General features: G+C 43.6%; 1 protein-coding gene across 3 annotated transcripts; it reads right to left on the bottom strand.

Moving 5' to 3' along the window:
• Positions 1-4,646: 4,646 nt before the first annotated feature.
• Positions 4,647-16,113, bottom strand: LOC132004777 (zinc finger protein 19-like). Of its 3 annotated transcripts, none has more exons than XM_059381279.1 (5): positions 15,993-16,113; positions 13,017-13,081; positions 9,859-9,985; positions 9,216-9,329; positions 4,647-6,530 (listed from the first exon to the last, which is right to left on the bottom strand). In XM_059381279.1, exons 2-5 carry the CDS (start codon positions 13,047-13,049, stop codon positions 5,431-5,433), a joined length of 1,374 nt encoding a protein of 457 aa, XP_059237262.1. In that variant the 5' UTR covers positions 13,050-13,081; positions 15,993-16,113; the 3' UTR covers positions 4,647-5,430. The 3 variants fall into 3 exon arrangements, with proteins under 3 accessions (XP_059237262.1, XP_059237263.1, XP_059237264.1); XM_059381280.1 differs by having other exon boundaries at positions 9,859-9,982; XM_059381281.1 differs by lacking the exon at positions 15,993-16,113 and adding an exon at positions 12,765-12,886 and having other exon boundaries at positions 13,017-13,083.
• Positions 16,114-16,420: the final 307 nt, after the last annotated feature.

Here is a 16,420-nt window from a genome sequence, read left to right as displayed (position 1 = left end):
CTCTGATCCCTGAGATGCTACAGCACTGGAATGTGGTTGGCAGTCAGTCCGACTTCACTCTCCCAGCCTCCTAGCTCTCCCATTCCTCCTCCTCTCTCAACTTGCCCCACTTCCTGAATACTGGTCTCTAAACCTAGAATGCCCTTCCCATTCCCACCCTCCACCTTGATTGTTACTTGAAATCTAGGCTCAAATCCCATTTCCCTTGGAAAGTGAGTTTTTTCTGACCATCCAGAATAAGGCAGACCCCAAGTTACATGCCATCATAGCACTCTGTATTTCTCAGTTTAACTGTCTTTGCTCACTCCACAAAGCAGGGACTGTATCCATCTTGTTTAGCATCATTATGTTTAGGCCTGGCACAAAGGAGGCATGTAACAAATACCTCCTGTTGACATTATCCAAAGGCTCCAACCCCAACACCAGAGTAGGACCCTTCTTTATTTCTGGGCCCCTGGAGGTAGGATGTTCTTGTGCCTAGAATCATGACACTGAACAGTCAGGAGCCCTTCTCTGTTTTGCCTTGTCCCTGATCATTGCTATTTCCTAAAATGAGCATTTTACACAGCTTCTCTTGTTCAGATAGGAAAACGGTCCCAAGATTTGGCAGAGTGATAACTGGGGATTATATTGCTCTTGGAAATAAGGGTGGGTTGTTTTTTTTTTTTTTTCGTTTAGCAGAACTTTACTAGGACTGAGAGCTTGTCTAAAGAAGTAGGAAGAAATTAGGAGATCACAGTGTCATAGAAATGCTGGGCCCAAATGCTGGATCATAAACCAGCCACTAAATTTACAGATAAGAAGGCCTCCTAAAGAACCTGAAGCTCCTGCTCTTCAGAGTACTAGCACAGGCACATGCCAAGTTACAAAAGGCCTGCAGAAGCAGAGACCACTTGTCAATCTCTGTTCTTCCTTTATATATTAACATAATTTCTAGCAAGCCAAAGACAGTCCAGAAAAATAACATGTTCTGGCCCTCTTTAAATTTTCTTTTTAAGATTTTATTTATTTGAGAGAGGGAGCAAGAGAGGGAGAAGCAGGCTCCCACTGAGCAAGGAGCCCGACTCAGGGCTCAATCCCAGGACCCTGGGACCATTATCTGAGCCAAAGGCAGACACTTAATCAACTGAACCATGGAGGCACCCCTAATGTTGTTTTCATGTCTACTGACACATATGACCCTCTTTAAATTAAAGTGTGACTGGGTGACCAACTTCTGGCAAACAGACTATAAAAAAAGGTGATGCTATGCCCTTAAAGAAAAGGAACGTGCCATTCCTGGCCCAATATCCCTTTCAGTTAGATGGAATGCTGACAAGGGGGTAAGCATCTGACAAGGGTGCAAACCATGCGAATGAGGATGTTGTCCCTGGGGATGGCAGAGCTGCTAGGAGCTACCACTGGGCTGCTGTACCAGTCCTGGACTACTTACCTTCAGGTGATATACATGAGTGAGAAATAAGCTTTCATCATGCTTAATTAACCACACGGATTTGGGTTCTTCAAATCAGTACCCAGCACCATAGCCTTATAGAATACCTCTAGGAATGAGGAATGATGGAAACATGATATGCACATACTTAAAATCAAAACACACTTAAAAATTTAGGCTGGTTCTCATATTTTACTGTTCTGTAAATCCATCTCTATGCTGGGCCTGCAGCCAAGAGTCTTCCTGCTCAGCTCTAAGTACCCTCTGTCCTTACAGTCCCAGAGCCTTCCCAAAACCCTTCCTCCCTGCCCACCAGGAGAAAATGACAGATCTTCCCCCAGTTAAAGCATCTGTTTCTGGTGTTTCCAGTTTTAAGATAACATAGTAAAGGATGTTCTGCCTACTTATTTTGAAAATTATGGGAAAACAACAAAAGTCTGTTTGGGGTTCATTCCAAGAATTCAAGAATGTCTCAATATTATTAATTATATAATATATTATTATATTATTCCTTTACTTAATGATGTTGTGAATTAAATTAAGAAATCACTCAATCTATTATGTGGAGAAATAGGGTAGGGAGAGGTCATATTCACAAAAGCAACAAAGCAAACAAAAAATTAAGAATAAATTTAATAATAAATGTTTAAGACATAGATGAAGAAAAACGTAAATATTCAAGAGCTAAACCATAACCACCACCACCAATAAAAACTTGTATATGGAGGGACACCTGGGTGGCTCAGTTGATTAAGCAGCTGTCTTCGGCTCAGGTCATGATCCCAGCGTCCTGGGATCGAGTCCCACATTGGGCTCCTTGCTTGGCAGGGAGCCTGCTTCTCCCTCTGCCTCTGCCTGCCATTCTGTCTGCCTATGCTTGCTCTCTCTCTGACAAATAAATAAATAATTAAAAAAAGAAACTTGTATATGGAAAGGTGCAGGTAAATTTTCAAAGAAATGGCATTCATCTTGATTTAATCTATGAGTCCAATTTCAAATAATTTGGGGGGAAAAAAAAGAATAAAGTGGGAGAAATTGCCCTACCCAAGTAAAAACACAACAGGATTTGTTTTGGAACTTGTGAAATGATTTTAAGGTTCACCTATGGAAAAAATGTTATATATTTATAAGATACTACTAAAACATAAAAACGCAAAAGGATTGAATGTTAAAGAGTGGATATACTAGACAAGTGTTAAGCTAAAGGAATAACGGCATTAACTATATTAATATAGCAATGATTTTGAGGCAAAAAATATCACTAGGTAGGATTCCATTTAAGGCAATATAATGAATGATATAAACTAGTATCTAGAAACTTAGAATAAGATATCATTTATAACATCATTTTATACTTAGCTCACAGGAAAATATACCCAGGTACCAAAACTGAACAGGAAACTAACCATAGGTTAGCTGCCCTGGCTGATTTGGCCAACATGACTGGTAACAGTGGAGATTTAAAGATCTTGATATCTGCAGAGGCTGTATTAAAATATTCAGGAGGCCACATGAGACAAGGAGTAGGAACTGGGGCTTCTCACACACCTACATCTACCCAAATGTCTGGACCCATGCAAGAATAACTAGGAAAAAAGTAAAAACTTCCCACTAATAAAAAGAGATAACAAAAGAGGTTTTAGTCCTTGCCTCAGTTTTGGAGTGATAGTGGGGATGTCACCTAAGAAATTATAATCACAGCCTGTATTACTGAGATCATAGTTTAAAATTAATACTAACTACTTGAACTAGGAACTCATAACCTAAGAAATTAAGTTAAATATGAATCCTAGCAAACTAATGAAATAGTCACTACAGAATTTGGAGACAATGGCATTTAAAAGTTATTATAACTGCATCCCACAGAATCAAAAATTAAGTAGAGACATGGAAATTATAGAAATGACCTAAATCAAACTTCCAGAGATGAAAACTGTAATGTACAATAAAAAATACACTGGACAGAATTAAGAGTAGATGTTGAAAAAAAAACTTTAAAAATGTAGTGAACTGGAAGTCACAGCACTAAAAAATATCCAGAAAGAAACACACAGAGAAAAGAAAACTAAAAATAAACGAACACTAACAAAACATGTAAAGGATGTGCATGGTGAAAGCCACAAAGTGCTGATGAAAGAAATCAAATCAGATCTAAACTATTGGGAATAAATACCAGGTTCATGGATTGGAAGATTCAGCATAAGAAAGATGTCATGTGTTCCCCAAATTGATATACAGGTTTAATGCAGTTCATACTAAAATTCCAGCAGATTTTTGAAGATATAAATAAGACTGATTTAAAATTTATATGAAAAGGCAAAGAATCTAGAGTAAGCAAACCAGTTTGAAAAAGAATAGCATGTCAAATAGATAAATAAAATCTTAAAAAAAAAAAAAAAAAAGAAAAGTAATAGGTCTACCCAATTTCAAGTAGTATTATGTGGTTTAAACAATCAAGACTGTATATTATTGGCAGAGGAATATATACATAGATCAATGGAACAGAATGAAGAACCTAGAAATAGACCCATATAAATATGCTTATTTCTCTTACAAAAGTACGCAAGCAATTCATGACTCTTTCAAAAAGTGCTGGTGGAGCAACTGGACATTCATAGGGAAAAAAATGAATCTCAACCTCACAACTTATAAACCCAAAATGATCACGGCCATAAATGTAAAATGAAATTAAGTAAACTATAAATATATAAATGTAAAATGTTTAGAAACAAATGAAAGAGAAAATCTTTCTCCTTCCTAAGTCCTAGGACTTAGGGCTAGGCAAACAAAATGCATTAGTCGTAACAGGAAAAATGGATATATTAGACTTCATCAAAATTTTAAAAATGTTCTCTACAAAAGATCCTGTTAAAAGGATGAAAAGACTAGCTACGGAGTAGGAGAAAATATGTGCAAGCCACATATCCAACAAGTGCTAGCCCATACTTATTGCTGTACTTCTGAAATATATAAAGAATTCACAAAACTCAACAGCAGGGGTGCCTGGATAGCTCAGTGGGTTAAGCCTCTGCCTTCGGCTTAGGTCATGATCTCAGGGTCCTGGGATCAAGCCCTGCATGGGGCTTTCTGCTCAGCAGAGAGCTTGCTTCCCTTCTCTCTCTCTGCCTGCTTGTGATCTCTGGCAAGTAAATAAATAAAATCTTAAAAAAAAAAAAAAAACAACTCAACAGTAAAAGAACAACCAATCGGAAAATGGGCAAAATATGTGAAGAAACACTTCACTGAAGAAGATACACGGATAACAAAAGATGTTCAACATCATTAGCCATTAGGGAAATGCAATTAAACCACAATATCATTAACATAAATACCTATCAGGGGCGCCTGGGTGGCTCAGTGGTTTAGGCCGCTGCCTTCAGCTCAGGTCATGATCCCAGAGTTCTGGGATCGAGTCCCACATCGGGCTCTCTGCTCAGCGGGGAGCCTGCTTCCTCCTCTCTCTCTCTCTGCCTGCCTCTCTGCCTACATGTAATCTCTCTCTGTCAAATAAATAAATAAAATCTTAAAAAAAAAAAAAAACATAAATACCTATCAGAATGACTGAAACAAAACAATAGTGACAACACCAAATGCTGGCAATTGGATCACTCATATGTTACTGATGGAAATGTAAAACAAAATGGTGCGGTCCCACTGGAAAATAGTTTTTTCGGATACCAAACATGCAATTATCACATGACCCAGCACTTCTGGGCATTTATTCAGGACAAACGAAAACTTTCATACAAAAATCTGTACACAAATGTCCAAGAGCTCCTCTCAGCTTTAAGACTAAGGGGGTAAAAGGAGAGTATTTCTTCCTAGTAACTCCTGCCAAGTCCTGCAACTGTGACTGGACCACGCTGGGTAAACTACTGACATCTGAACCACCAGCCACAGCCAAGGGGAAGGAATGTGCAGCTGGGCCGGGCCTGTGTCACACATCCTGCTCCTGAGTGGAAGACAAAAAAGCCAAAGGCAAATTTAGTAATCTACTACTAGTAAAACGGGGTGAAAAACTCTGGGAGGCCAAAATGACAAATGTCCAGGACAGGTTTATCTCCAGGGTGGACACGCTCATGATGACCTCGCTTGGAAGAAGACCTAAAGGTTTTTCCGTACTTGACACACTTATAGGCTTTCTCTGCAGTATGGCTTCTTTGATGCTGAAGAAGATTTCTTTTGCCTGTGAAGACTTTTCCACACGCATCACACAAATAGGAGGCCTGCTGAATATGGATCCTCAGATGCCTTTTTAATTGTTCCTGAGCACTAAAGGCTTTTCCACAATCTACACAGTCAAAGGGTTTCTCTTCACTGTGAACTCTCTGGTGCCGAGTTAATTTTGTATGAAAACTGAAGGCCTGCCCACAAATTTTACAAGAATAAGGCTTTTCTCCTGTGTGCATACGCAGATGTTGGCTAAGAGGGGACGTCCTTCCAAAGCTCTGGCCGCACTCATTACATTCATAGGGTTTTTCTCCGGTGTGGATTTTCTGATGTCGAAGTAGTGGTGAATTACCAACAAAAGCTTTTCCACACCCATTACACTCATAAGGTCTCTCCCCAGTGTGGATTCTTTGATGTATAACAAACTCGGAACTGCTGGTAAAACTGTTTGCACACTCTCCACAGAGATCGGGCCGGTCCCCACTGTGGATTCTCTGATGCCTGATCAGATTGGCGTTATCATTAAAGGCTCGCCCACACTCTTCACACTGATAGGGTTTCTCTCCAGTGTGGATTCTCTGGTGCCGAATTAATGAAGAATTGCCATTAAAGGCTTTTCCACACTCATTACACTCAAAGGGTTTCTCCCCAGTGTGGATTCTCTGGTGTCGCACATAATATGAAAAATAACTGAAGCATTTCCCACACTCCTCACAGCTGAAGGGTTTCCTTGCACAGTGCATTCTCGGAACCTTTCCTTTAATATTTTTCACTGTGGGGATTTCCTGGTGCTTTTCCAGTTCACAGGCTTCTAGAAAGTTGGCTCCCTGAACAGCACTCTTCCGCAACCCATGTGACAATATCATATCTCTTTCTTCAGAAATTCCCTGTGTTGATGTGGACTCATTGCCAACGCTGGTCTCAGTATCTAATATAACATAAAACACAAATGCCACCTGAGAATTATGCTAGAAACAAAACAGTATTGGAAATTACAGAGCCTTTAGAAATTATTATTCCAACCCCCACACTGGACTGCTAGCAAGACCAGGCTACTAAAATCAAAGTGCCAAATATCACAGAGAGAACAGTCGAGGAGACATAGGGTATTGGTATACACAGCACACACCAGGTTGCTTCCTAAAGTTTTCCAGACTCCAGACTTTTTGAATAACTTCTCTCTGGTACATTCTATTATCTTTCCACCTTACCATATTCATAGACCTACAAAATAGCAAAGGCACAGGCCCTAAGAGCAAGTGGTGACACTGGGGCTGGCGAGACTCAGAGTCAGAATGTACAAAAGAACAGAGTCAGAATACAAAGGTGATGAAGGAAAAAGGTTCTTTTAAAAAATTCATACACTCAAATGGTCCCAAAGCCTGGATACACTAAGCATTAAAGGCACTAGGCTGTGACAAGCCAGAGAGAGAAGAAAATCCCATTCAGAGGTTCTCAGCTGCAGGACATCCCCCCAAAGTTGTTCACTGCAGGTTCATAGAGGACAACGAACTCCCTAAAATTGCTGGAAATTCCTGTCTTGTTATCAGACTCTCACAAAAGTCTGAATCTCAAACATGCAGAGACTTTATTTGGAAAGGAAGAATACAGCAAGATACAGCAAGACTGCAGAGCAGTTCTTCTCATTTTAGAAAAAGAAGACAGCCACCTGTAAAATGGCATTCGTATTCCAAGACTGGATGCCATTTTACCTCAGTTAAAGTCAATCTAGTTTTTTTTTTTTTTAAGATTAGTTATTTGTCAGAGATCGAGCGAGAGTGCACAAGCAGGGAGAACAGCAGGCAGGAGGAGAAGCAGGCTCCCTGCTGAGCAACTAGCCCAATGCCAGGGTCAGTCTCAGGACCCTGGGATCATGACCCAAGCCAAAGGCAGATGCTCAACCAACCGAGCCTCCCAGGTGTCCCCAAGTCAATCTGTTTTATATAAAATGCTGGACTAATTTTGTTTTAACATTAATTTGGGTTACCTGGGACTCTTCTGCTCATTAATCAAGTTCATCCTTCAAGTGTGAGTTAAACTAGTAAGAGCCCTTGGAGATAGGCGGTGGGAGAGGAGACATTGGAGACTGAAGTGAACAGGGCAACGAGCAGTATGGAAGAGAGTGATCACAACTGAGACCTGGCGGTCTGCTCTTTACACCCTGCCTCGTTCTTGCTACTAGGGTGCTCACTTATAAAACCAGGACTTGGGCAATCAATGACCAAAATACTGTTTCTTTTCCTGCTGCCCTATAATCTGCCATCATCTAGATCAGGATCCCCACAGCAGTTCTTCCAAGCCACCACCTTCCTAGCCATTACCGCCACCTTCCTGCTGAAAGAACAAAGCTGCCCAGATGCAGTGCCCTCAAGGTCTTTCCCTTCCATTTCTACCGCACTCATTCCAAGCCATCTGCTGCCCTCTTACCTCTCATGCTTCCCAATCGCCTCCTGCCGTCTCCTCCCTTCCCAGCTTCACTGCGCTACCGGCTCTCTCATCCCTCCTCTTCATTACCAACCGTTTCCTTCTGCAGACCCTCATATCCACTTGGGCTTAATGATCACCCCTTCACAGCCAACCTTTTCTTACAGCAGTGTTTTTCAAACTGCCTTCAGATCAGGTTATGATCTCAGGATCCGGATCAAGCCACACATCGGGCTCTCTGCTCAGTGGGAAGCCTGCTTCCACCTCTCTCTCTGCCGCCTCTCTGCCTACTTGTGATCTCTGTCTGTCAAAAAAAAAAAATAAAATAAAATAAAGGATAAAGCCCTCAGATCCACCACACACCCTGCATTCTAGATTTTTAATACAAGGCTGAGTGGCTAAGACACAGCAACTACCTTTATCCACACCACTGGCTGAGTAAAGGGGGTCAGGGTATACTGTGGACTAGGCCAACCTCAGATTCTAGAAAGCTTACTTGGGCTTTGAGTCCTAAGCTTCATGCTCTTCTACTGCTTACTAGAAAAGACAAATACTTATAATGCTCCAGAAATACCCATTTTAAAATATGCTCTCCAGGTGACTGTCCCTGAACATTAAACTGCAAAATTCTCCCAAACAATTTACTGGATCCTCTACTCCTTTTCTTAGGCCACTCCTTTTTTCCACATGGGATCCATTGTTGTAAGTCAAATTTGGAACATAAAACCTGCCACTGAAGCAGCTTACTTGAGCTGGTAACTTCTCAACTTCTCCTTCTGCTGTGCTCCCACAGCCCACTACCTATATACAAACAACAGCTTTTAACACACTTTTTTAAAAGTTCTTTACATCTATCCCCATAGCATGTATCCTCCAGAGCTTTTTAAACAAAGCCTGGCACATGGCAAGTGCTGGAAACCACCTGTGAACAAATCCATCTTGTCCAAAGAAGGGGGAACCACTTAGATAGGAAAAGCTGAAACTCAGAAAGGAGTAATGGATCCAAAAACAACATGAACCCTAAGGGGAGCCTGTTATCTTGTTAAGAGTTAAAATTAATGGGAAAGGTTTCGTATTTTACTTATAAGAGAAATCAACCATTTATTTAAATTCTACCCAGCATGGTTTGTTTGAAAATACAGGGCTCTATAAAGTTCCATAGTTGCCAGTTCTAAACCTTCCTCCTTACCTTTACAGATGTCTTTGGTCCCCTCTGCAGATGGGTTCTCCTGTGCCTCCAAGCCCCAAGGCAAATTCTCTCCCTCCAGAAGTGAGATCAGGGCAGGTTTGGGCACTGGGTATCCTGAAAAGGGGGAGAAAACGGCACCTTTCAGCTGCGTGTCCAATGCGTCAAAAGAAGGAAAACCCCAAGGGCCTCGGTAAGATAAGATCCACAGAACAAGGCTCAGGACTGGAGAAAGCCAAGATTTGATCAAGAAACCAAGCATCTGTGATCCTTTCCTACTTCAAGAATAGATAAGTCAGTGAGATCCTACACACACAGGGAGGGGGTCACACCCTTCCCTAGACAAGCTAAGAAATTAGCTCTGGCTATGAAAACTATGTCCTCCTTCCTGTGCAGAGCCCCTTAGAAGATGGGATGTACTCTTACCAAGAGACAACAATTCCATAAATTGCGACCAAACCGACCCAAGATCTCTCCCTACCCAGCAACCTTTGAAGCGGGTCATTTGGTTTCAGCCCTGGAGCCAGAGTGGAGGATACCAGAGACAACCACTCCCTCTCCACAATGCACACCCAGCCTATTAGGAGAGAACAAGGAAGGAAACAGGAAGGGACAGCTCTGAGTTCCAGAAGAAAAGCAGGCTTACCCAGGGATGTCAAGTTCCCATAATTCTCCAGCATCACGCTTCTGTATAGGGCCTGCTGTGTGGGAGAAAGACCAGCCCATTCTGTCCGGGTGAAGTAGACAGCCACATCCTTAAAGGTCACCAACTGCTAAAACAAGAAGTTCCTGCTGCCCCAGAGCCAATTTTCTGACTCAGGGACAAGAGTACAGGGCATAGGGGACACTATGAATGAGGGGTCCTAATAGGGACAGCTAATGAGAAAAAGGGAAGAAACTGGATGTTGGACCATTAAATCACTATTTCTACAACCCAAAATCCAAAACTTCTTTCATTAACAGAACGGCTTCCATTAGGACATGAAATATAATATTTCATAACATGACAACATTCAAAAACCTTGGATAATCTCCCATTAATTAAACTTCCCAAAGCAAATCCTTTGATTTTATAAATACTTCTAATATTTTGTTGTTACACCTACGAATGGCCATTAGCTTCAATCGATCTAGACTCCCACTCACAGGTAGCATGTCAGGACCTACCTGTTCCCCCTTCACTGCCTCAGTGCCCAGGTAATCAATCCATCTGTACCTGACAAATGTTCACTCTTTTTTTAAATTTTTTTTTAAAGATTTTATTTATTTACTTGAGAGAGAGACAGTGAGAGAGAGCACGAGAGGGGAGAAGCTCAGAGGGAGAAGCAGACTCCCCGTGGAGCTGGAAGCCCAATGCGGGACTCAATCCTGGGACTCTGGGATCATGACCTAAGGCAGTTGCTTAACCAACTGAGTCACCTAGGCGCCCACAAGTGCTCATTCTGCCCCAGATCTCAAGTCCACTTTAACAAGAAGAGCATCATGGTCTGCTCTGATGAGCCTGTCTCATCCAATCCCGATCTGTGTTTGAAGAGCTATACTGCCTGTACTCAAGAACATCTAGCAGAGATCTTAGTGCCGCCTGGAGCAGTCTATTCTGATGGACTTCCTGATGGGTCTTCCTGGGAGAATCTGCTTTTGGAATCAAATTGCTGCTGGACAGCACTTTTAGCTGCTTTTCTTTATACCTCCAAGACAATCTACAGTTGCTTCTACCAACCAAGTCTCAAGATTTTCCAACAGCCCCTCCTTTCCCTTCTCTGACGGCCCCAGCTCTACCTCCCCAGAAAGTGCCAGCATCTGGTTTAGACCCTCTACCTATTCCTTAGACTTTAGTATCAACCTGGTTACCTGAACATGCAATGAATATCCTCCAACTTCCTAATGCCTCAACTGATTCTGCAGATCCCCATCTTCTACTAGTTCCAGCACTCCCTGGTGACCTAATATGCCTGACCCATCAACTACACCAAATTTATCTTCCAACCAAAACTGGCTTTTCTAACTCATATAAACTAATCGGCACAAAGAGCGACAATATTGTTTCCCTCAGCTAACAGTACCAATTTCGGCCCGGACACCTACACTACAACCTGAAATTTACCCGAGACTAACTCACTCCAGTCACTCCCCATTTCTCATATGCAGCAGGTAATCAGATCCTGCCAGTTTCATTGCCCAAATATTTCCAGAATCTGACTCTTCTTCACCATCATACAATCAGTACCCTAGCTCAACAGCTGGGGACACTAAAATAGCTCCAATTCCAGGCTGTCCTGCATTGAATCCATCCTCAGCCAGCATATACAATGATCTATTTTAAAAATGACAACATGACCCACTAAACTCAATGACTTAATGAGTCAGCACTAACTACAACAGTGGTTCTTAAAGTGTGGTTCCCCAGAGCATAAGCAGCAGCAGGAGAAGACCAGGAGCAGGAAGAGGACTGGGGAGGTGGGGGAGAGAAGGAGGGGAAAGAAGGGGAAAGGAGCAGGAGCAGGAGCAGAATCTGAAAACCTTTTGGAAATCAAACTGGTAGGCCCCACCTGAAAGCAATTTCTGCTTTAATGAGCCCTCCAGATGATTCTGGAGCACATTAAAGTTTGAGAACCCTGGACTAGAGGATAAAACCAAAGCTCAGGACACTGAGCTTCATCAGGTGATAAGTAGTGAGAGGAAGGCATGAGACTGTACACAGAGCAACTAGCTGGGACGATCTGCCAACAAAAATCCCAGAAAAGGAATGATAAACCATGAATGATGGCAATATAAAATATGGGACAAGTGAAAGAGATAGCAGGCAGAGGAGCTGGGACTTGGTGCCTCTCTAGAAGTGGTATCAAAGGAAAATGAGTCAACTATCGCTTAACAATCGGGAAACTGAGTGGTCAGGACTGTGTGATGTGGTGGTACCAGTGACTCACTAGCACTTACAGAAGATCAGAAGAGGGTGGAAGCTATCGGGAAGATACTGCATCGATTAAAGTGAGGGAGAGGGACCTACAAGATGTCAGAAATCCAGGATTGGGACTTGGGATATGACTCATGGATGTTAAGTTACTGGATAAATAAGTCCCAAGAAGAGGAAATGATAATCAACACCTAGCAACCCCCCAGTTAAAAAGTGAACTACAACTCAAGAAATCAATTTCCCAGTTCCACAAATGTGAAGTACTTAATGCTCACTTTACAAATGAAAGTCCATCAGAATACAGAGTTCAACCATTTGGCTCAAGACCACAGAGTCCTGATGGGTGTCCCATCCTAGCGCAGATTTCCCCCATCACAGCCTGCTGGTGCCTCACCTTAGCCAGCAATATTGAGATTAAGGATGATATATTTTCCCTGGTTATGAAGCCAAACTTCTTTAAGAGGACAAAGGCTAGGAGCCCCTTTTTCTTGTCTTCTTCCTGCTTGCCCTCTGCCCCCACCTCCCAAGAACTTTGAAACTTCACTGATCTCAATCACTTCCACCAAACACTGGATACTTATACGGCCAACCTGAGTCCCTCATTCTCAGAGATCTCTCCATGGGGGTCCCTACTGAACCTGGGTACTCTCCAGTTCAGCAGAGAGCTAGAGAACAGGAGACCACTGATTCCCTGGACACTTCCTCAGCCAGTGTTTGCCGAGCTTCTGGCTGCTTAGCCCTTCACCATCAACATCCAGTCCTACAGGAGAGAAAGAAAAGATGCCTTCTTGCTGCTTTGGTTCTAAGAGTCTTGCCAGAATTATCCCTCTCTTGACCCATTTCTTTCAGATTAGATCTCTGAAGGCTAACTTGAAGGAGTCACAGCTCACCTGGTGCCAGGCATTCAGGGGCATGGCTGCCATCACCTTGGCTCCCTCTCGGTGAAGGGCAGGGGCTGTGCGGAAGAAGCAAAGAGAACCATGAGTGAGCTTGGCCCAGTCAAAGGCTCTCCTTTAAACCAACAAACCTGGGGCCAATAACAACAGCAGCCATCATTTATCCAATGCCCACTGGAGAAGTGGCATGTATTTCTTCCTTCACCCCACTCCATAAAATGAAGTGTGACTTCGGAAGAAATAGATTCTGAAAGGGTAAGTAACTCGCCCTCAGGCACCGGAGCTGGTACCACCATCGAACCATTCTGCCTGTCCTGGGTAAGATGTAAGCACAGGGGAACAGGAGTACACAACGAGCAAAACAAGCAAAGACCAAAGAGCAAAACCTAAGAAGAGGAAACCCAGGCTTTATTTAAAAAAATAAAAAATAAACTGATCCTGGGTGGCTCAGTCTGTTAAGCATCCAACTCTTGATTTCAGCTCAGGTCAGGATCTAGGGATCACGGATCTACTCCCATGTTGAGTACCCCCCGATGCCTCCGCGCAGAGTCTGCTTGTCCCTCTCCCCCTGATCCGCCCCCCCCCCCCCCCGCTGGTCGCACTCTTGTGCTCTGTCAAACAAGTAAATAAATAAAAATTTTTAAAAACTCAAAACTTTTAGAGAGAAACCTAAAAAGGAAAAAAATGTCATTGGATGTAAAATTCATTCAGTCTCCCCTTTAATGCTCTGAATTTTCTTTTTCCCAAATGAGAAAACAAGGCTATGAGAATATTTCTTTACCAAGGTCACAAGGTGGTAGATGAACCTGGATTCCAACCAGATGTACCATATTCCAAAGGTCATGTTTTCAGTTAACTACACTAGATCACTTCCAGTAATAATCCCAAAAGGATCCTTTAGAGCCTGATACAGTGATTCTGAGGTTAATATGGAACAGTCACCAAGAAAATCGAGAGAAAAGAATCGCAGAGTAAGTCTTTCTTTTTGTTCACCACTCCATTCTAGGACCCAGTGGTTGACTGATTAGCAAAGGACCGTGAAAGGCCACCTCACCAAGCCAAAATGCTAGGTAATTACTTTAACCATATCATCCCCTACAGACACTTTGTATTTTTTTTTTTTTTTAAGATTTTACTTATTCATTTGACAGAGAGAGAGAGACACTGCAGAACCACCAGCAGGGGGAGCGGGAGAGTGAGAAGTAGGCTTCCGGCTGAGCAAGGAGCCTGATGCGGGGCTAGTTCCCAGGGTCCTGGGATCAGGACCTGAGCCAAAGGCAGATGCTTAACAACTGAGCTACCCAAGTGCCCCAACACTTCGTATTCTTACTAAGCAGTCATATTGTGCTCCAACGCCACCATCTTCCCTAACCTCACTGCATGCTGTCATTTCTGCTGGCCTCATCTTGTGCCACCCCCTCCTTTGTTCAGCCACTCTGGCCTTCCTTCAGTTCCCTCTACTGGGCTAATTCGGGGCCTTTGTACCCACTATTGCCTCTGTATGAACTACTCTTCTCCAACCTTAGGAACTTTGTAACTGATAGGGTCCGCCTACAATACTCTCCAGCAGCCTGACCCTAGCTCACCTAGATAATACTAGATCATCCTTCAGCTTGTCCTCTACAAACCAGGTTAGTTTCCCATGTTAGAATCTCCGCTCATAGCGGAGATGTATACCACCTCTCCCAGTTTGAGATTATACATTTGCATTAATTTGTGCTTTATTCACTCAACAAACATTTATCGTATACTTCATTCACTCCAGGCCAAGTGTGAGATACAGTAGAGAGAGGAAAAACGGGTGTGACCTTCTGTCATGGAGCTTTGTCCAGACTAAAGGAAGGACACATACAAATCAAAGATTCTCATAAATAACAAAGATCGCAACTGTGATTAGTACCAGGGAAACCTATCCTAGATGGGAAGACTTAGGGATAGGAATTAACTAAGTTAAAAACACATGTTCTGGGGCACCCGGGTGGCTCAGTTGGTTAAGCAGCTGCCTTCGGCTCGGGTCATGATTCCAGAGTCCTGGGATCGAGCCCCGCATCAGGCTCCCTACTCAGCAGAGATCCTGCTTCTCTCTCTCCCCCTCTCCCTGCCGCTCTACTTACTTGTGCTCTCTCTCTAGCTCTCTGTCAAATAAACAAATAAAATAAAAAAAAAAAAAAAAAAAAAAACACATGTTCTGGGAGCGCCTGGGTGGCTCAGTGGGTTAAAGCCTCTGCCTTCAGCTCAGGTCATGATCCCAAAGTCCTGGGATGGAGTCCCGCATCAGGCTCTCTGCTCAGCGGGGAGCCTGCTTCCTCCTCTTTCTCTCTCTCTCTCTCTCTACTTGTGATCTCTGTCAAATAAAAAAAAAATCTAAACAAACAAACAAACAAACAAAAAATGCATGTTCTGGTGGTGAAAAGCCAAGAAGGCTGTAGCATGGCCAAAGACGAGTGTGCTGCAAAACGAGGGTGTACCGTTGTAGAAGATGGGAGCCATGCAGGGACCTGTGCACACGTTAAGGAGTTGGTCTTGAGCCGGAAAGCAACAGGCCACAGCTACTGGGCTGCAGGCAGGTGGCGTCAATCGATCACGTTTGATGACTATGTGACTTTCCCACCAAACTGAAAGCTCCCGGAGGGTGGGGCCCACGCTTGGCTCCTTTCCAGCCGCATCCCGGGAACTTGGAGCCGCAGCTGCCAGGCAGCGGCTCGGTAGGTAGTGGTGGAGCCAAAGCGCAGCGCTCCGCAGCCGTGTCGCGCACACAGAGCGCCTACTTTCCGTCCACAGCTCCTCGTCCCAAAGCGGCAGCTGTGGGCTGGGGCGAGCGAAGCCACCCAAGGGAAGGCAGCACTGGCCGGCAGGCAGCCAGCCTCCGCCTCCCTCCACCACGGTTTCCGGGACGCTGGAGGCAGCCTCCTCCAAGGGCGAAGGGTGCGCCCCTAGCAGAGACGCCCGGCGACGAAGCCCACCACTCACCTCAGAAAAGGCGCAGTGTGCAGCGTGACCGGAAGCGCGTCACCGCGGGCCCTGTCGCCGAGACTCACGAGCTCCTCTCTAGGACGCCGGAGCGCGCCGCTCGGTTGTCCCCAGGCTTCGGGCCCCGGGGGGCGGGGGCTTCTTAACCAGCGGTCCTCGGAGACCTTGAATGGCAGAGAAAGTCGACTGTTGTTTTCGCTGATCTCTAACTGAAATTTAGCATTTCCTCCGATTATGTATTGGCAACAAACCTCATTACTATCAGCAGTAACCTGTGACTTTGCCACCAATAGAAATCACAGATATTTTCATATCATATCACAGTTAATGCAGGTATCTCAAAATATAAGCTATTCTCATCCCTAATTTGAAATTGTCACCGTTGTTATTAGGGCTCACCTTTAGATTTTGACATTTCTTTTCACCAC

This window comes from Mustela nigripes, chromosome 17, assembly GCF_022355385.1.
Source record: "Mustela nigripes isolate SB6536 chromosome 17, MUSNIG.SB6536, whole genome shotgun sequence".
Taxonomy (NCBI): domain Eukaryota; kingdom Metazoa; phylum Chordata; class Mammalia; order Carnivora; family Mustelidae; genus Mustela; species Mustela nigripes.
This window is presented reverse-complemented; position numbering and strand designations above follow the sequence as displayed.

What these genes read in the sequence shown, in the direction of transcription:
- LOC132004777 (XM_059381279.1), bottom strand. Translation starts at nt 13,049, where the DNA reads ATGGCAGCCATGCCCCTGAATGCCTGGCACCAG. An exon ending in CCCTGAATGCCTGGCACCAG is followed by an intron (nt 9,986 to 13,016) that starts GTGAGCTGTGAC and finishes TTCTTGTTTTAG; the next exon opens with CAGTTGGTGACCTTTAAGGA. An exon ending in TGGGAACTTGACATCCCTGG is followed by an intron (nt 9,330 to 9,858) that starts GTAAGCCTGCTT and finishes CCCCCTTTTCAG; the next exon opens with GATACCCAGTGCCCAAACCT.